Source organism: Schistocerca nitens, chromosome 5, assembly GCF_023898315.1.
Source record: "Schistocerca nitens isolate TAMUIC-IGC-003100 chromosome 5, iqSchNite1.1, whole genome shotgun sequence".
NCBI classification, from domain to species: domain Eukaryota; kingdom Metazoa; phylum Arthropoda; class Insecta; order Orthoptera; family Acrididae; genus Schistocerca; species Schistocerca nitens.
In genome coordinates, this window is record NC_064618.1 from 635,373,130 (window position 1) to 635,394,849 (window position 21,720).

At 45.3% G+C, this 21,720-nt stretch overlaps 1 protein-coding gene across 2 annotated transcripts in view; it reads left to right on the forward strand.

The window, feature by feature from the left end:
* LOC126259652 (neural proliferation differentiation and control protein 1) overlaps positions 1-21,720 on the forward strand; it is a 1,177,794-nt gene that overhangs the window by 1,132,741 nt on the left and 23,333 nt on the right. For both annotated transcript variants that reach the window (XM_049956584.1, XM_049956583.1), the window contains exon 7: positions 14,312-14,417. In XM_049956584.1, coding sequence (XP_049812541.1) covers positions 14,312-14,417 — 106 coding nt within the window. The remainder of the gene's footprint in view (positions 1-14,311; positions 14,418-21,720) is intronic.

Here is a 21,720-nt window from a genome sequence, read left to right on the forward strand (position 1 = left end):
CAGTTTTGTTGGTTATGATCATACCATATTGTTACGATGACCACTGAAGATTCTTTTAGAATAAAGTTAAACGCGTCTGATCTTATAAATATTTCCTTTCATTACAGTTACAAAAGTCGGAAATTAACCTATACAACTTGTATATCTGCAACTGCGAAAGAATGAGGCTGAAAAACAAAGAAGACAATTTGAATTTTTCTTTTACTTCGCTTCAGTTGGCAGCTAAAGTTTTTCGAACGCCTTTTAGAGAAAGATTAATTCCGAAGAAGTGCTCTGCTCGGGTCAGTTTTCGTTCCTCACTTAACCGAGGAGCCATCTGAGTGGAAAATTCGTCCCTCGCTGCGGAATTCTGAAGTGGGGGAGCGGAGGCGCTCATTCAATAGCCGGCAGTGCCTTTATGCATTCATCTCCTTTTAATCCTTTATCTGACCGGGAACACTCGTTTGCCCTTTCAACAGTTGACAGAACCGTATTAATTCGGTCTACGGAAAGCCTTTCACGTCACGGCAGCTTACCCTTCCAGATTTGTTCGATATGGTCACAAAAGCTATGACGAAACGCTTTTTGAGAAAAGTGGAGTATGAAGGGGTAAACAAACACACACCGTGTAAAGATCAGGAGTTTGATCTGTTAACAGGCAAACGGAGAAACTCTATCTGCCTCCATTGGTTAGGCTCTTCAGCTGTTTGCATCCAGCTGTCGTAGATCGCTCATGATTTCGTCCCTTGCTTCCTGGATCTGCCAGACGGACGTATTGCTTCGTATCTCCCCACCATCACAGACTTGGCTCTACAGTGTTCAGGCATGCCAGCCATTTGTCCTACCCTCCCCAGCCTGATTGCTTCTTCCTTTTTCTTTAGCCATTCGCATCTCCAACAGTCCAAAAGACATTCTTCAAGGTATTCCCCTCAAATATCAACCGCTTCTTGTAGTCCGTCATTATTAGAGGCTACTGTAGATCTCTATTCCAAATTACGCAACGGGGACTTTGACTGGATTGTATGCCTTGAATTCAGGTTTACTGGAGAGCCATGGTTGAAGCTACTATCTGTTTCATTCTCCAGCTATGAGAATCTGTTATGTTGTTCTCTGTATCCATTAATTGCTCAAAATACATCACCTGTCTGTCTTGTTCTTGCTTGTGAATATCTGTCAGTCACAACTGTTAATCCTCAGTGGGCCATTCCTGAGTCCCCCTTTACCGGCCTTGTGTTCTGGAACATTTGTGCACTGTCACTCTCGATGCTCGTTCCTTTTGCATCATCGTCGTCAGTGCGTAAAACACTAGCTGCCTGTTCCTTTCTTTTCCTCTCACACTAATATGCGAATGTACGACGGACAGCAAAACATACCGGCTGAGTATAAAAACTGCAGCTACACACGGAAGTCCAGAGTGGGCTGTAATTGTCGTATGGCAGCGAATTGTTAGATATGCTAATGCGTTGATGCGGAACCGATTTACGCTGGAAAAAAAATAGATCCAATTTTGGTCACCAGGTGCAAATCTGGCGCTGTACAGCATTTCGTCGACGTTTTTGGTGCTCATATTGAACAAATTGTGTAAGGGGCAGTTGATTATAAAATCAATATTGTGTTTTCTCACTTCTTTGACCTTCTCTCCCCACGTCCCGTTCCTAATCCATTACATATGGAAACGTAAAACTTTGAACATAGCTGCTAAGGCTCAGTGATCGTGTCAGAATTATATTAGAAACAAATAAGCCCTCGGTCACAAATATGAAGTCAAATTGACCAGGTTTCGATGCTACTATGAGCGTCGTCTTCAGAATTAAACTAACTATTCTAAAACATATTATGTATATAATACATTAATAAAATTAAAGTTTGTACTGACTAGAAAGAGATGCAGTACTTACAAGTCACATATTAAAAAATCTAAGCCGGAAAGGCGACGTCATGAATAGTTGTCAATAAGATGGCGAGCCGCTAAGGGATGCTCGTACTTGAGTAAACAAGAGTTGCAACAAGACCCGCCATCTTATTGACAGCCGGCCGCGGTGGTCTCGCGGTTCTGGCGCTGCAGTCCGGAACCGCGGGACCGCTACGGTCGCAGGTTCGAATCCTGCCTCGGGCATGGGTGTGTGTGATGTCCTTAGGTTAGTTAGGTTTAAGTAGTTCTAAGTTCTAGGGGACTTATGACCTTAGATGTTGAGTCCCATAGTGCTCAGAGCCATTTGAACCATCTTATTGACAACTATTCATGACGTCGCCTTTCCGGCTTAGATTTTTTTTAAATGTCACTTGTAAGTACAGCATCTCTTTCCAGTCAGTACAAACTTTAATTTTATTAATGTATTATGTATCTAATATGTTTTAGAACAGTTAGTTTAATTCTGAAGACGACGCTCACAGTAGCGTCGAAACCTGGTCAATTTGACTTAATATTTTTGACCGAGAGCTTATTTGCTTCTAATATAACATATGGAAACATTTCTGCAAATCTTTCTTGCATTCACAGCGCCAGATTTGCAGCTATCGGCTAAAATTGGAACTAATTTTTTCAGCATAAATCCATTCCGCATTAAAATAGCTACCAACTTTTGCTGCCATGTGATAATTACCTCCCACACTAGACCTCTGTGAGTCGCTGCACTTTAATTATAACCACCCGCCACATTAAGGCAAAAATAAAGACCAGAGAAGAATTGGTACTGTTAGACAGGCGAGAAAGATGTGAAATCTGGAAAAGGAAGAGACCTGGTATATAGAAGACGCAAAAGGTTACACAGTATTAACTCGCCACATACTCATGGTAATTTATATGGGTGCCTGCCGTTTATCGACCACTTATGGATTTCCCGTCATCTCTTCATAGTAAAACGACATTACCTTTTATTTACCTGAAATTAATTTTAACGTTACTCGTTCCATATGTCTACTCTTTGCGAATCTCTTCGGAGGTTCTTCCCATTCCACTTGCCACTGGGGCTTAGGAAGAATGGTTGTACACCTCAGTGCGAGCTGTTATTTACTTTATTTTATTTGTACGATGTCTACGGCGTAAACACGTTCGAGGTTGAAGAATATTTATTGTATGTTCCCGAAGTTTCTAAGCTGTAAAATTTATTTCAGTCAACTTCCACATAAATTACTTAATGGTTATAACGATTTAGACTGACAACTCATCATCAATACCCCACAAACATATCTTCTCCGATGGTTGTGTCAAAGCATCATTGGAGTCAACGTTTCCATGAGGCTCATAGTGTAGCTTTTCTGGAACCACCTGATTAAAACAAAACAGGTGGGGAAATAGACATTTAAAGTTATTTCGTATGAGTTGGGCAATGGGCAAAAGCTGTGAGGCTATGTTAACAAGATATGGCGGCCAGTATGCATGTAACCGTAATTTACCAATGGAAATGGAAATGCCGTGTGGCTAGGGCCTCCCGTCGGGTAGACCGTTCGCCTGGTGCAAATGGAAAGGGGATGACGTGACACAGCAAACAAACAGAGAATTACACGAGAAAAACGACGTATCTTTCATTTGAGCATAGCATTATTCATTCTGAGTTATATCACATTTCGCACAAACTTTCGCTGGCTCTTTTCTATTATTATTTGCTTTGTTTTACTATTACTCGTGTAACAACTAATATATGAGATAAAATATGTTGCTACGAAAAGAGCCCCGAAATACCTTTTAGTGATGCTGTGCTATGACTTTCTTTGGCTCATTAATTTTCAACAAAACAAAATATATTATGTTCTTATTGTTCTGGATCTGGCTTTCTATTAAAGGAACATTTTTTCGTTACTGTAACTCGCCATAAAGTTCAACATATCTTCCTTACTTTACAGTTATTGAAAAGGTTAATGAAAATTACTTCGTTATCAATACTGATATTACAGTACGCAATGATTGTTCAACATCAAAATTTTGCAGTGGATTTTTGTTAACAGTAAAACAACAATAAATACCACGACTAACACGAGAACATGAGACTATTATCGGAGAAAAAAGATGTTTTTACTATAACGTTGCGAGACCAGAACTACGCACAGCAAGATTTCTTTTATGTTATGAAGGTAAATTATCTTTTTGCACTGTTAGTAATATATTATCAGCAGCCCGCGTCAACCTGTAAAACACATCATAAAATCTGCTGCTCTGCTCTGAAATTCCGAAAGCTGAAAGAAATAATTTTACTTCACTATTACCTGCCCGCTTCTTTGCGGTATGATTGATTTCATTTAATGCAGTTTGAATGCGCCGCGGCAGCGGCTCGTTCGTTCGTAGCGCAGCTCTGCACCACGAATAATATTTAAATAACTGAAAATGTCTTAAAGGGATGGGATAAAATACCAGGCAAGCTTATTACAAATCATAATGCAAGGTTTCACTAAGTAACTCTATTCAAAACATTTAAACAATTCAATTAATAACACACCTTTCCAAGGCTATGTCTAATGGCGTCCCTCTTACAATCTTGACAAAAGAATGCTACGCAAGCGTACAATATAACGTCACAGGCTATCCTACTCACGTAACTCTAAGAAGACGACAGAGAAATTAATGTTCGTTCTGTATTATTTATACTAGTCACATATTCTCATCTTTGTTTCATATTTAATAAGTATCGTCTGTGGCGGTTTCAGTACTCGCCGACACAGATATTGTCTAAAATAAATAAAAAACACAGTACATAATTTTATACAAGAACAAAACATGACACACAATGTTTTCTCTTTATTACATAATATGCCTTTTGCTAAGAGACGTTACAAAACCAAGGAAAATACTGGTGCTAGCACTTAACGGCTACAGATATGATGCACGTGTTCTCCAGCGTGCTGTAAGGTTGTAGTCATTCGCTTACATGATCCTCTTGCACTTTAACCAACTCATCTATCGGATTGCAAGGGAAAACATAAACAGTCCGCTCCCTGAGGTGTGCAAGTTTTCTGGAAAAAAAATGGTTCAAATGGCTCTGAGCACTATGGGACTTAACATCTGAGGTCATCAGTCCCCTAGAACTTAGAACTACTTAAACCTAACTAACCTAAGGACATCACACACATCCATGCCCGAGGCAGGATTCGAACCTGCGACCGTAGCGATCGCGCGGTTCCAGACTGAAGCGCCAGAACCGCTCAGCCACTTCGGCCGGCAAAGTTTTCTGATCACGGTGTACACAACTGCATTCTCGTGTGTCCGTAGACCGAAATCTTGTCGAGGAAACATGGCAGCTACTCGCCCGGACCTCCATGACCTCAACATCTGCAGGAAAACTAGTATGACCGGACAGCTAGTACATAATGAGGCGGGGCACAAAAGGGCTGAAATAAAGTTTAAGCAGTGGCGGCAGGATATCTACGTCTAAAAAATGCAGATAACGGGCTGGCGTTAGCGTTCCCTGAATGAAGAAGGGCCTACCATTACGAGAAGCCCCACATTCGACACCAAAACATCGCTTTCGGTGGTACAACTGCCTTTGATGGCTTCACCCGGTGTGGGCTGACAACTGACCAGTATTTATAGTTGTGGCTGGCCGCGGTGGTCTCGCGGTTCTAGGCGCGCAGTCCGGAACCGTGCGACTGCTACGGTCGCGGGTTCGAATCCTGCCTCGGGCAGGGATGTGTGTGATGTCCTTAGGTTAGTTAGGTTTAAGTAGTTCTAAGTTCTAGAGGACTAATGACCACAGCAGTTGAGTCCCATAGTGCTCAGAACCATTTATAGTTGTGTTTATTTGCCTCTCCGTTTACAGCGAAATTTGCTTCTCCCGTAAACAATACGTAATAGGGAAACAACACCTTTCGTTCAGCTAACGTGTCACTCACCTGCGAACTGAACCCGTCGACCTGGATCGTCCTCGCCGAGACGTTGTAAACATATGAATTAGTAATGATATCATTTATGTGTGGCCAAAATTCTCGTTGTTGTTGTACGGTTGATCCCAGTTCCGTGCGAGGTAGAGCTAGTACTGCCTCTAGACTCCTACTGAAGGCTGTCATAAAGGAGTTTGATGTTGCTTCGTTACTAGTCGTTTTCAGTCGTCCAGTTTTCGGATTGTCTCCCAACAGTACGGGTTTCGCGGAATTCAGCAAGAAGTTTCACCATCGCACTGTGGGTAACGGGTGGTCTGCATGCTTGGTACTGATTTCAATCTTCTGCTATAACATGAGCACTCCTTTCTCTTGATATCAGGACGATCTCAGTGCGCTCGGCTTCTTAGCGGCATCACATTTCACTTCATTGGCAAGAAAGAAACATCAGTCACGATCTAGGATGAATAAAACTATGTCCAAAAGAAAGGCATCATTGTTTTTCTTGTGAAATCCCCTCTGTGGTGTCACCGCCAGACACCACACTTGCTAGGTGGTAGCCTTTAAATCGGCCGCGGTCCGTTAGTATACGTCGGACCCGCGTGTCGCCACTATCAGTGATTGCAGACCGAGCGCCGCCACACGGCAGGTCTAGAGAGACTTCCTAGAAATCGCCCCAGTTGTACAACCGACTTTGCTAGCGATGGTTCACTGCCTACTTACGTTCTCATTTGCCGAGACGATAATTTAGCATAGCCTTCAGCTACGTCATTTGCTACGACCTAGCAAGGCGCCATTATCAGTTACTATTGATATTGTGAATCATGTACCGTGAAAACCGACGTTCATCATTAATGGATTATAGTTAAGTATTCCACCAGCTACGTCCGTTTTTCTAAATTCTAATTTCCTTGTCCTGTTCCAGACATCACGCCAGCCTGCGTGAGCTAAAACGCGTGCATTTCGGCCTCCTCTAGTAACACGGTGTTGGCTCTCTTGTCAACCACAACACCCTCTCTGTTTGATTTCCCACGTGATGCCTTTTGTATTTCTCCCATCTCATATTGTTTGACTTCAAATTTCTGTTCATCCATCTGTTTTTGTTTTAGAAGGGTGGTTCCACACTATGCATCACCCTGCAGTAGGGGGTATCGTGGAAATGCTACAAGAGGACACTCCCGCTAGAGAGCTCTAGTAGGAACGTCATGGAAAAGTTGACTCTTACTTTTTGACACAGCCATCGGCTGACAAGTGTTTATAGATTGTTGATGAGGACTACTCGGTCGAAACCGATATATCCATTAAAAAATTTATGGGAATCTTGACTGAAATGAACGTGACAGTTAAAAAAAGTGTTGAGGCTTCCATGAGCACTTGTTGACTTATTACCTGTTGGCTTCTGTCTTGGGTTCTTCCACCGACGATTTTTTTAACGATTATACTAATGTTGCGCCAATATGAATGGCTGGCTTTGTAAAAAGCTTACCCTCAATCGCTGGTAGCGGACTGAATCAAGATAGCGGCCGGAGATTATGCACTCTAAGACAAAAAGAAAACGACGCACCACATTGGAATTGGACGGATTGGACGGACATCAGTAAATGTCATGTACGTCTATAGACAAACAAATGATTACACTTTCAGAAAAACTGAATGATTTATTCAAGAGAAAGAGCTTCTTAAATTGAGGAAGACAATAATCCGTTAGTCCACCTCTGGCCATTATGCGAGCAGTTATCTGGTTTGGCATTGGTTGATTGAGTTGTTCGATGTCCCCCTGAGGGATATCGTGCCAAATTCTGTCCAATTGGCTCGTTAGATCGTCACAATCCCGAGATGGTTGGAGAGCTCTGCCCATAATGACCCGACAACCTTGCTGACCAAGGTAGGGTTTGGCAAGCACAAGGACAAGTAGCAGAAACTCTCGTCGTGTGCGGGCGGGCATTATCTTGCTGAAATGTGCGCGCAGGACGACTTACCATGAAGGGCAACAAAACGGGGCGTAGAGTATCGTAGACGTACAGCTGAGCTGTAAGGGTGCAGCGAATGACAACCAAAGGGAACCTGCTATGAAAAGAATTGGCAAGCCAGGCCATCATTCCTTGATGTCGGGCCTCATGGCGGGCGACAATCGGGTTGGTATCCACCACAGTCCAGGGCGTCTCCAGACACATGTTCGGGCCTGGAATCTCATTGACTGGACTAGGATTGCCTTCATTGATGAGTACCGCTTCGAACTGAGCCCGCATGACAAGACGTCTCAGACAGCGGTGGACGCCAGCCTGATAGTTGCCAGCCAAGAGACCGCCAACCAGGAGTCATGGTCTGGGGTGCCATTTCTTTTCATAACAGGACCGCTTTGGTTGTCATCCGCGGCACCCTTACAATACAGCGGTACGTTGATGATATTGTACGCCCGTCTTGTTGTCCTTCATGGCAAGCCCTTCTCCTGCTTTTCCTCTTGCTTCTCAAACGCTACCTTTGCCAGCAATATCACCGGGTCTTTCCCCAGTTGAGCACGTTTGGAGAATTATGGGCAGGTCCCTCCAACCAGCTCGGGATTTTGACGATCTGGCGCGCCAACTGGACAGAATTCCGCATGATACCGCTCAAGAGGACGTCCACCTACTTTATCAAGCAATGCCAAGCTGAATAACTGCTTGGATAAAGGCCAGAAGAGGGCCTACGTGACTTTGACATGCTCAATTTGTGAAGCTCTGACTCTTGAATAACTCATCCACGTTTTTCTGAAATCATGTATACTACAAACGTATCACTCTTTTCGGTCTCGGCAGATGATTTGACAGCGCAAGTACCGGTCCTTGTATGTCAGTTTTCAATTCACACCGTGTCGCAGATTCTCAGCATTCCTTGTAACCAGAACGTCTAGAAATGGCCGCTGTTAGTCCTTTTCTATCTCCATAGTTAATTTTATTCTACATGGAGACTGTTTAGATGTCTTAAGCAAAAGAAGTCACCGAGCAGCTGCTCGCCGTGGCTCTACTCCTTAGTTTACAAGGTGCCAAGTCCAGTGCCTGTCTTTCCAAATACTTCATGAAGAAAGTGGCAATCACTGGACTGAGTGGAAAACCCATGGCGGTGCCTTCCAGCTGCTCGTAGAAATCGCCATTCTACATCAAGTAGCTCGTAGTAAGGCATGCGTGAAAGAGCTTGTGGAAACTGCCTTTACATCTTTCGAGAAACTTGAAGGTTCACATTGTGGATGCAGGTAATTTCGAGAGAAATGTACAGTATATTGGAGTAGCGAGCGACGGCGCTTGTGCATAGTTTCTGGCTGATGGAAGTCCAGACCAGGGGGATCAAATCGTTTCGCTCCCTGACGTGGAGTGACGCGTGGCACGGGTCCGTACTCTGCCGGCTGCATAATGTAAGGCACACAGCTGGCCGGCCGAGGCGGCCAGGCAGCGCTCCTCTGGACGGGTAGCAGGCAGCGGGCCCACGGTCTGGCGTTCCGGTCCGTTTACCCCGGCGCTTTAGGCTAACAAGGGAAGAGCGCGGGACGGGTCTCGCCGATCTGTCTCAAACAGTGTGAGTGCAACCAAGTATATGACCCTTTGAAATACGTCGTCTGAATGATCCGTTAGAAAACAGCAAATGCTGTACGTAACTAGTTATGAACAACAACATAGCTAGCGAGATATTCACTTCTAAACGCATACTACGTGTTCACTGCAGAAGCCACGGAAATCTCACAAGTGCACAAGTCGGCGCTACGAAATATTTCTATCTCCGGCGACCATGCGTCCGACACGCCGTACTGTCCAGCACGCTCCCGCGTCCTCTGCGACTCGATCGTCGCGCCGTCCTCCAGGACTCTTCTGTGTCCTCCCTCGAAACGATGCTCCTTTTTGGAACGATCGCTGTGATTGGCTAGACCGCTCCCGCCCTGTCTCCAAACCAACTCACGCTCACAAACAAAATGAAACACATTCGAAATACAGGATTTACATTTAAATAACTGAAATTAAATAAATATTCCTACGACTGAACCATAAACACGCTCTTAGACACATTATTAAATACATAAACAAACTATTGATTGGCGACTCCATGGAGTGCTGTGTGCACAACGACCATACATGTTAAATTAAAAGGAATGTCAGCGTTGGCCGTAATGTTGATGGTTTATTGATAGAAAAATCGATTTTCAATCACATAGTGATCATCTTCAGTGCTGTGGTGTACAAATTAAACTCATAGACACTGGCATCTACAGGGTGTTTCAAAAATGACCGGTATATTTGAAACGGCAATAAAAACTAAACGAGCAGCGATAGAAATACACCGTTTGTTGCAATATGCTTGGGACAACAGTACATTTTCAGGCAGACAAACTTTAGAAATTGCAGTAGTTACAATTTTCAAAAACAGATGGTGCTGCGGTCTGGGAAACTCTATAGTACGATATTTTCCACATATCCACCATGCGTAGCATAATATGGCGTAGTCTCTGAATGAAATTACCCGAAACCTTTGACAACGTGTCTGGCGGAATGGCTTCACATGCAGATGAGATGTACTGCTTCAGCTGTTCAATTTTTTCTGGATTCTGGCGGTACACCTGGTCTTTCAAGTGTCCCCACAGAAAGAAGTCACAGGGGTTCATGTCTGGCGAATAGGGAGGCCAATCCACGCCGCCTCCTGTATGTTTCGGATAGCCCAATGCAATCACACGATCATCGAAATATTCATTCAGGAAATTAAAGACGTCGGCCGTGCGATGTGGCCGGGCACCATCTTGCATAAACCACGAGGTGTTCGCATTGTCGTCTAAGGCAGTTTGTACCGCCACAAATTCACGAAGAATGTCCAGATAGCGTGATGCAGTAATCGTTTCGGATCTGAAAAATGGGCCAATGATTCCTTTGGCAGAAATGGCGGCCCAGGCCAGTACTTTTTGAGGATGCAGGGACGATGGGACTGCAACATGGGGCTTTTCGGTTCCCCATATGCGCCGGTTCTGTTTATTGACGAAGCCGTCCAGGTAAAAATAAGCTTCGTCAGTAAACCAAATGCTGCCCACATGCATATCGCCGTCATCAATCCTGTGCACTATATCATTAGCGAATGTCTCTCGTGCAGCAATGGTAGCGGCGCTGAGGGGTTGCCGCGTTTGAATTTTGTAAGGATAGAGGTGTAAACTCTGGCGCATGAGACGATACGTGGACGTTGGCGTCATTTGGACCGCAGCTGCAACACGGCGAACGGAAACCCGAGGCCGCTGTTGGATCACCTGCTGCACTAGCTGCGCGTTGCCCTCTGTGGTTGCCGTACGCGGTCGCCCTACCTTTCCAGCACGTTCATCCGTCACGTTCCCAGTCCGTTGAAATTTTTCAAACAGATCCTTTATTGTATCGCTTTTCGGTCCTTTGGTTACATTAAACCTCCGTTGAAAACTTCGTCTTGTTGCAACAACACTGTGTTCTAGGCGGTGGAATTCCAACACCAGAAAAATCCTCTGTTCTAAGGAATAAACCATGTTGTCTACAGCACACTTGCACGTTGTGAACAGCACACGCTTACAGCAGAAAGACGACGTACAGAATGGCGCACCCACAGACTGCGTTGTCTTCTATATCTTTCACATCACTTGCAGCGCCATCTGTTGTTGAAAATTGTAACTACTGTAATTTCGAAAGTTTGTCCGCCTGAAAATGTACTGTTGTCCCAAGCATATTGCAACAAACGGTGTATTTCTATCGCTTCTCGTTTAGTTTTTATTGCCGTTTCAAATATACCGGTCATTTTGAAACACCCTGTAGTTATCAGTAACCAAAGCTGAGAAGCGATCACAATAACTCGTACGACCAGGCAACGTATTTATTTAAAACTAAGTTACAATTACATATGCTGTTGCTTGGATTCCAGAGAAATGTAGGAACATGTGAGGCAATACGACCCTACGATTTATCTTAGATGATAGGTTAAAGAAAAGGCAAACCTACGTTTATACACTGAAGAGCTAAAGATACTGGTACACCTGCCTAGAATCGTGTAGGGCCACGACGTGGCATGGACTCGCCTATTGTCTGAATTAGTGCTGGAGGAAATTGACACCATGAATCTTGCAGGGCTGTCCATAAATCCGTGAGGGTACGAGGAGGTGGAGATCTCTTTTGAACAGCACGTTGCAAGGCATCCCATATATGCTCAATAATGTTCACGTCTGGGGAGTTTGGTGGGCAGCGGAAGTGTCTAAACTGAAAAGAGTGTTCCTGGAGCCACTCTGTAACAATTCTGGACGTGTGAGGTGTCGCACTGTCCTGCTGGAATTGCCCAAGTCCGTCGGAATGCACAATGGACATGAATGGATGCAATTGATAGGACAGGATGCTTACCTATGTGTCACTTGTCAGAATCGTATCTAGACGTATCAGAGGTCCCATACCGCTCCCACTACACATACCCCACACCATTACAGAGCCTCCACCAGCTTGAACAGTCCCCTGTTGACATGCTGGGTCCCTGGATTGATGAGGTTGTCTCCATACCTGTGCACGTTCATCCGCTCGATGCAATTTGAAAGGAGATTCGTCCGACCAGGCAACATGTTTCCAGTCATCAACAGTCCAATTTCGGTGTTGATGGGCCCAGGCGAGGCGTAAAGCTTTGTGTCGTGCAATCATCAAGGGTACACGAGTGGGCCTTCGGCTTCGAAAGCCAGTATCGATGATGATTCGTTGAATGGTTCGCACGCTGACACTTGTTGAAGGCCCAGCACTGAAAACTGCAGCAATTTGCGGGAGAGTTGCATTTCTTCCACATTGAATGATTTTCTTCAGTCGTCGTCTTGCAGAATCTGTTTTCGGCCGCAGCGATGTCGAAGATTGGATGTTTTACCGAATTCCTGATATTCACTGTACACTCGTTTAACGGTCGTAAAGGGAAAATCTCCACTTCAGCACTACCTAGGAGGTGCTGTGTCCCATCGCTCTTGCGCCGACTATAACACCACGTTCAGACTCACTTAAATCCTGATAACCTGCCACCGTAGCAGCAGTAACCGATGTAACAACTGCGCCAGACACTTGCTGTCTTCTATAGGCGTTTCTGACCGCAGCGCCCTATTCTGCCTGTTAATATGTCTGTGTATTTGAATACACATGCCTATACCAGTTTCATTGGCGCTTCAGTGTAGCATTTGTAGACTTAGAGGTACCTTTTGACAATGGCGAATGGAACATTGTTTTTTAAAATTCTGAAGGTAGCAGGGGTAAGATACAGGGAACGAAAGGGTTTTAACAACTTGTACAGAAACCATACGGCTGTTGTAAGAGTCGAGGAGCATGAAAGGGAAGCAGTAGTTGAGAAGGGAGTGAGACAGGGCTGTAGCATATCCCTGATATTATCCAGTTCGTACATTGAGCAAGCAGTAAAGGAAACCAAAGAAAAATTCCGCGTAGGAATTAAAGTTCAGGGAGGAAAAAATTAAAAATTTGATGTTTGGTGATGACATTGTAATTCTGTGAGAGACAGCAAACGACTTGGAAGAGCAGTTGAACGGAACGGACGATGGCTTGAAAGGAGGATATAAGATGAACATCAACCGAAGCAAGACAAGCATAATGGAATGTAATCTAAATAAATCAGTTGATGTTGAGGAATTAGATTAGGAAACTATACAATTAAAGTATTAGTTGTGTTCTGCTATTTGGTTAGCAACATAACTGATGATGGACGATACTCTGCCCATCACACTTAAGCGCCTGGCAGAGGCACTGGCAACTGCAAGGACTCGCTTCTGTAGGAGAGAAATTTGTTAACCTCGAATGTAGACTTAAGTGTCAGAAAATCTTTTCTGAACGTATTTGTCTGGAGTATAGCCATGTAAGGAAGTGAAACATGGACGTTAAACAGTTTATACAAGAAATGAATAGAAGCTTTTCGAATGTGGTGCTATATAAGATGCTAAAGATTAAATGGATAGATCACATAACTAATAAGGATGTACTGAATAGAATTGGGGAGTCAAGAATTTGTGGCACAATTTGACTTAAAGAAGGGATCGGTTGATAGGAAACATTAAGCAACATCTAGGGATGACCAATTTAGTGTTGGAGGGAAGTGTGGGAGGGTAAAAATCGTAGAGGGAGTCAATAGACGAATTTAGTAAGTAGATTCAGAAGGATGTAGATTGCAGTAGTTATTCGGAAAAGAAGAGGCTTGCACAGGACAGAGTAGCACGGAGAGGTGCATCAAACCAGTCTCCGTACCGTAGATTACAGTAACACCAATGCTCTTATTAAGCAACACGACACAACACAGCACTTCACTGATCGTATTGTTTGTGTTGATCTGTTGTATTGCAATGTATGTTGTGTGTAATGTTGTGTTGAGTGGCTATTGTTGTGTTACAGCCATGTATAGCGTGTAATGTTGTGTTCACTTGTTCTTGTTGCCATTGTTGTGTTGTATCTGTATGGTATTGTGTTGTCATTGATGGTGCTGTTTTTGTTGTTGTGTTACAGCTCGACATCGTGTGGTGATGTTTGTTATGTTACAGCCGCACAGGCGCCAACGAGCGTCCAGGTTCAGTGTCTGAGGCGGAGAGCGACGAGGAGGGTGAAGAGGGCGACTACACTGTCTACGAGTGCCCAGGGCTCGCCCCGGTCAGTATACCAACGCTACACTAAACTACAATACACTATACTACATTACATGTGGCATACGGGCCGCGTAGTAGAACGACAACCAGCGGAGGCTCGTTCACTGCAGTTTCATTACCCGTGGTCAGCTGCGTCCACACGATGTCTTTTTGTTCTGCTGTTATACTTGGTGCATGCGCTTCACGCTTTATACAACGCAAGGAGGCATGCATTTCGCGCAAAGATGTTATAGATGTAAATGGCGAAGGCGCGTCACAGCGCACAGCTTGCCGCCGTCCGTGGGAAGGTGTTGCCTTGGGCCCATCGTTGGCCCCTTCACCAAGTGCCCGCCTATTTCGTAGTCTCTTGTTGGAAGCCACTGTCCACCATGGTGACTAGCAGTAAATGTAGATACCTAGAGTACACACGAGGGCAACTTGCTTATTCTGGAATTCCACAAAAAAAGGTTATCTGAGAATTAGTAATAATAAGAGCAGGCAATCGGTAGGATCGTACAGATATGGGTACAGATGATGAAAGAAAGAAGGTGAAAATAGCATATTCCGATTTACGAAATTGATTCACTGAGAATGATCTGGCTGCAGTTCCTGCTTCTAATAGCAGCAAGAACACCAAAACAAGAGATTTTAACCTAAATGACCATGAGGGAGAAAATCAGGTTTAAAATGTTAGGCAGAGGAAAGGTAAAACGTCGTGTGACTGCCGGCTGGAGTGACCGAGCGGTTCTAGGCGCTACAGTCTGGAACCACGCGACCGCTACGGTCGCAGGTTCGAATCCTGCCTCGGGCATGGATGTGTGTGATGTCCTTAGGTTTAAGTAGTTCTAAGTTCTAGGGGACTTATGACCTTAGACGTTAAGTCCCATAGTGCTCAGAGCCATTTGAACCATTTTTTGTCGTGTGATTAGGGCCTCCCGTCGGGTAGACCTTCGTCGGGTGCAAGTCTTTCAATTTGACCCCACTTCGGCGACTTGCGCGTCGATGGGGAGGAAATGATGATGATTAGGACAACACAACACCCAGTCCCTGAGCGGAGAAAATATGCGACCCAGCCGAGAATCGAAACCGGGCCCTGAGGATTGACATTCTGTCGCGCTGACCACTTTTTTTTTCCTCATTTTGTTCGATTTCGTTCATTGTATCTGCTCGTAGAGGACGTCGCAAACCCCCCTTTTCAGTTCGCCGTTGATCCATTAACTCGGTTTTTTTATTACAGAGGGCAGCTAACCCTCTGACCGAACACGCTGAGTTACCGTGCCGGCACCACTCAGCTAGCGGGGGCGGACAGAGGAAAGGTGACCTGATAGAATACCAATACGATTCTGCGTAGACTGTTCGAAAGAATTTGTTCCTTCTCTAGTATTAGTCTAACGTACACGGGTAAAAAAATGGAAAACACCAAAAACACAACACATTACAATGTCTAATACGGTATATAAAAACCGTTGGCGTTCAAAATACGAGTAGCGTCTAGTCGTCTGGCATGGATACAGATCCTATAAAATTATTAAGCTGATCCATTACGGATATTTGAGAATCCGTGACTGTTAACTGAAGATAAATACACTCCTGGAAATTGAAATAAGAACACCGTGAATTCATTGTCCCAGGAAGGGGAAACTTTATTGACACATTCCTGGGGTCAGGTACATCACATGATCACACTGACAGAACCACAGGCACATAGACACAGGCAACAGAGCATGCACAATGTCGGCACTAGTACAGTGTATATCCACCTTTCGCAGCAATGCAGGCTGCTATTCTCCCATGGAGACCATCGTAGAGATGCTGGATGTAGTCCTGTGGAACGGCTTGCCATGCCATTTCCACCTGGCGCCTCAGTTGGACCAGCGTTCGTGCTGGACGTGCAGACCGCGTGAGACGACGCTTCATCCAGTCCCAAACATGCTCAATGGGGGACAGATCCGGAGATCTTGCTGGCCAGGGTAGTTGACTTACACCTTCTAGAGCACGTTGGGTGGCACGGGATACATGCAGACGTGCATTGTCCTGTTGGAACAGCAAGTTCCCTTGCCGGTCTAGGAATGGTAGAACGATGGGTTCGATGACGGTTTGGATGTACCGTGCACTATTCAGTGTCCCCTCGACGATCACCAGTGGTGTACGGCCAGTGTAGGAGATCGCTCCCCACACCATGATGCCGGGTGTTGGCCCTGTGTGCCTCGGTCGTATGCAGTCCTGATTGTGGCGCTCACCTGCACGGCGCCAAACACGCATACGACCATCATTGGCACCAAGGCAGAAGCGACTCTCATCGCTGAAGACGACACGTCTCCATTCGTCCCTCCATTCACGCCTGTCGCGACACCACTGGAGGCGGGCTGCACGATGTTGGCGCGTGAGCGGAAGACGGCCTAACGGTGTGCGGGACCGTAGCCCAGCTTCATGGAGACGGTTGCGAATGGTCCTCGCCGATACCCCAGGAGCAACAGTGTCCCTAATTTGCTGGGAAGTGGCGGTGCGGTCCCCTACGGCACTGCGTAGGATCCTACGGTCTTGGCGTGCATCCGTGCGTCGCTGCGGTCCGGTCCCAGGTCGACGGGCACGTGCACCTTCCGCCGACCACTGGCGGCAACATCGATGTACTGTGGAGACCTCACGCCCCACGTGTTGAGCAATTCGGCGGTACGTCCACCCGGCCTCCCGCATGCCCACTATACGCCCTCGCTCAAAGTCCGTCAACTGCACATACGGTTCACGTCCACGCTGTCGCGGCATGCTACCAGTGTTAAAGACTGCGATGGAGCTCCGTATGCCACGGCAAACTGGCTGACACTGACGGCGGCGGTGCACAAATGCTGCGCAGCTAGCGCCATTCGACGGCCAACACCGCGGGTCCTCGTGTGTCCGCTGTGCCGTGCGTGTGATCATTGCTTGTACAGCCCTCTCGCAGTGTCCGGAGCAAGTATGGTGGGTCTGACACACCGGTGTCAATGTGTTCTTTTTTCCATTTCCAGGAGTGTACATAAAACTTCAACCAGTCACTTTCTTGAATAGTTATTTATTATTCCATGAACAGGATAAAATTTTTCCAATGGCTCTAAGCACTATGGGACTTCACATCTGAGGTCACCAGTCCCCTAGACTTAGAACTACTTAAACCTACATCTACATCTGCGTGATTACTCTGCTATTCACAATAAAGTGCCTGGCAGAGGGTTTAATGAACCACCTTCATGCTGTCTCTCTACCGTTCCACTCTCGAACGGCACCTAACTAAGCTGAGGACATCACACACATCCATGCCGAGGCAGAATTCGAACCTGCGACCGTAGGAGCAGTGCGGTTCTGGACTGAAGTGCCTAGAACCGCTCGGCCACAGCGGCAGGCCCATGAACAGGTTTCCGAACCTTTTCAGGCTCATCTTCAGATGGTTTTCTGGAAGTTACGTTACTGTTTCTAGCATAATGTTGGGTACTGGTTCTGTGACAAGAGTATGGAACATGCTTTAAATGTATCGCCGTGAGTATTGTTTATATGGCGATATGCATGCAAAATCTTAGTTTTGTACTTACTGAGACACTATGGACGGCTTTTCTCTGTTAGTGTCCATCTGTCTGCCTCAATTTTGATGGTCAGTTCGTACATCACTTCATACACTTTTACACAGTCTTATGATTTACACTGTGATAGCAAAACTTGGGCAGCACCCAGCATGTCCTATACAACTGTTGCTTGTAACAAAGATCTTGAAAAGTGATATGGCATAGGTCTACTTTGCTGGTTTTGTTTGTGTGTATTAAAGTCGATATCTGAACAGATATTTTAATTAGGCTGTCGTTAACATGAGAGCACAAAATAAAATAAATAAATAAATAACTGAATTAGTACAAGAACAAACTTCAAGCGATCTTGTGTCTTATTTCTGTTCGTACTTTCACGTATAATTCAGTCACTTTATGCGCAAACACTTTAATCAAGATTGGCATTAACATGAATGCCCAGGAATACAATTATACAGAGTTACAGTATTTGCAACGATATGCAGCTGTTTGTATGAACATGAACTTTATATTTAGATTTGAAACAATAAAAAAACCTTCAAATGAACTGCTGACTTAGTTCTGTTCTTACATTAACAGTCTGGAATATTAGTAGGGGAAATTCACTTTATTTTAGCTAAAAGTAATATGTTTCAAAGATACAGTATTTGTAATAAAAAAAAGTGACTGCTTGTAGTTTTGTGTATTTACATCCTGCTAAGTTTTCAAGAAAATCTTATGCCATTCTTCGTGCAAAATAGTAGCAAATTTCAGGTAATGATGGAATGATGGTGCAAGTGGATAGCGATGACGCTCCAAAGTAGGCCAATAAGTCTCAGTAATACTGAAATCTGGTCACTGAGGTGAACAGGAGAGACACGAAAATCTGTGCTCTCGCTCACATAATCGGTCCTGGATGATGCGAGCTGTGTCAACAGCAGTTAGTCTGTTGTAGAATTTTGGAACAGGACTTATGCTGGCGCATTATGGTCTTTCTATGGAGCGAAAATCTGCTCCGTAGAAATCAACACGGACTCCGAAAACAACGATCATTTGAAACGCAGCTCACTCTGCCCATCTTTCAAATATAGAAGGCAACATATGCCTGCCCCCGAGTGATACTGCATTTCTTGGCTTTCTAACAGAGTTCGAAACCGTTCACTACTACAAACATGTGGAATATCAGACCAGCTTTGTGACGCGCTTGAAGAACGCTTTATATCGATCTTAACGGAGAGAAATCTTAAGCGTAAAAGTAACACGTGGTGTGTCGCAAGGGAGTGTCACAGACGCATTACTGGTCTGAATTTATGTGAACGAGCTAGTGGGTAACGTCACAAGCTGTTTTATACGGAGAAGTCGCAGCAGATCAACGCTTGGTGCAGGGGAACTGGCAGCTAACCTTCAACGTAGATAAATGTAACGTATTGCACATTAATAAATGGAAAGGCCCGTTATTGTATGATTGTACGATCGCAGAATGATCACTGGAATCTGTCACATCCGTAAAATACGAGTCTCATTGAAAAAGTCATGGCAACTACTTTTTGTCTCGAAAATGATAACGATTTAAACAATTGTGAAATATGCAAGTGGGAGGTTAGTTCATATGTAAACATTACATATAGAGAGATGGATGAATACACACAGCTATAAATATGTACCACGCGAATAAAGAAAAAATGTTTATCGCTTCAAACGTGTTTTACTGTGAGTTGCAACGGTACACAATAGTACATTACAAACGATACCACAGTTCATCAAGAGTAGTGAGTGGCGTATTGTGACGAGCCGGTTGCTCGGCCACCATTGACCAAACGTTTTCAATTGGTGAGAGATCCGGAGAATGTGGTGGCCAGGGCAGCAGTCGAACATTTTCTGTATCCAGAAAGGCCCGTACAGGACCTGCAACATGCGGTCGTGCATTATTCTGCTGAAATGTAGGGTTTCGCAGGGATCGAATGAAGGGTAGAGCCACGGGTCGTAACACATCTGAAATGTAACGCCCACTGTTCAAAGGGCCGTCAATGCGAACAAGAGCTGACCGAGACGTGTAACCAATGGCACCCTACGCTGGGTGATACGCCAGTATGGCGATGACGAATACACGCTTCCAATGTGCGTTCACCGCGATGTCACCAAACACAGATGCGACCATCATGATGCTGCAAAACGTAATTTTTTCGGATGAATCCAGGTTCTGTTAACCTGGATTCATCCGAAAAAATGACGTTTTGCCATTCGTGCACCCAGGTTCGTCGTTGAGTGTACCATCGCAGGCGCTCCTGTCTGTGATGCAGCGTCAAGGGTAACCGCAGCCACGGTCTCCGAGCTGATAGTCCATGCTGCTGCAAACGTCGTCGAACTGTTCGTGAAGATGGTTGTTGTCTTGCAAACGTCCCCATCTGTTGACTCGGGGATCGAGACGTGGCTGCACGATCCGTTACAGCCATGCGGATAAGATGCCTGTCATCTCGACTGCTAGTGATACGAGGTCGTTGGGATCCAGCACGGCGTTCCGTATTACCCTCCTGAACCCACCGATTCCATATTCTGCTAACAGTCATTGGATCTCGACCAACGCGAGCAGCAATGTCGCGATACGATAAACCGCAATCGCGATACGCTACAACCCGACCTTTATCAAAGCCGGAAACGTGATGGTACGCATTTCTCCTCCTTACACGAGGCATCACAACAACGTTTCACCAGGCAACGCCTGTCAAGTGCTGTTTGTGTATGAGAAATCGGTTGGAAACTTTCCTCATGTCAGCACGTTGTAGGTGTCGCCACCGGCACGAACCCTGTGGGAATGCTCTGAAAAGTTAATCATTTGCATATCACAGCATCTTCTTCCTGTCGGTTAAATTTCGCGTCTGTAGCACGTCATCTATGTGGTGTAGCGATTTTAATGGCCAGTAGTGTATATGGCAGTTCTTTCCAGAAGAACGAAGCGTGAAGAGAGACCATCCTGTGAGTTGAGCAGCCATTAAGGATGGATGTTACGCGACTTGAACAGCGCTCTTACTTAAAGACTGCAGTTCGCCGTGGAGTGAAGGAGCTTGTGGGAGCTTTTGGAAGAGGTTTGAAATTAAGCTGTACCGTACCGAACCGTTGCTCGGTGGGTAGATGCATTCACGCGTGGCAGAGCTGCAACGGCCGACATGTACCGACGAGGGCGCTCTGTCAGTATGTTCGTACCCAGATCGCCCCGCCGGCCGCTGTGGTCTCGCGGTTCTAGGCGCGCAGTCCGGAACCGTGCGCCTGCTACGGTCGCAGGTTCGAATCCTGCCTCGGGCATGGATGTGTGTGATGTGCTTAGGTTAGTTAGGTTTAAGTAGTTCTAAGTTCTAGGGGACTAATGACCACAGCAGTTGAGTCCCATAGTGCTCAGAGCCATTTTTGAACCAGATCGCCCAATGCTTGGAGAACGATAAAAGATGGACGCTGCAGGAATTACAGTGCCATTCTGGAGTTAAGACAACAACCGAAAGGATTTCACAAGACGATCTACACATGTGTAAAGTTGCTGCAAAGTGGGTGCCTCATGCAGTAAGTGAAATGGAAAAGTGGACACGTTACGAAACTTGTGTGCATGCAGCGCGTTACGACAACGAGGGAGAAAATATGCTTGCGATGATCGTCGCCATAGACGAATTTTGGGCCAAGGCCGATGAGCCAGGACTGAAATTCCAGTTCGCCGAATGGCGTTGTCCAGTTTCACCACGCAGGCAAAAATTTCGTCGCAGTACCTCTCCTGTCAAGTTAATGGTCATCGTAGCCTATGACATTAGAGGAGTT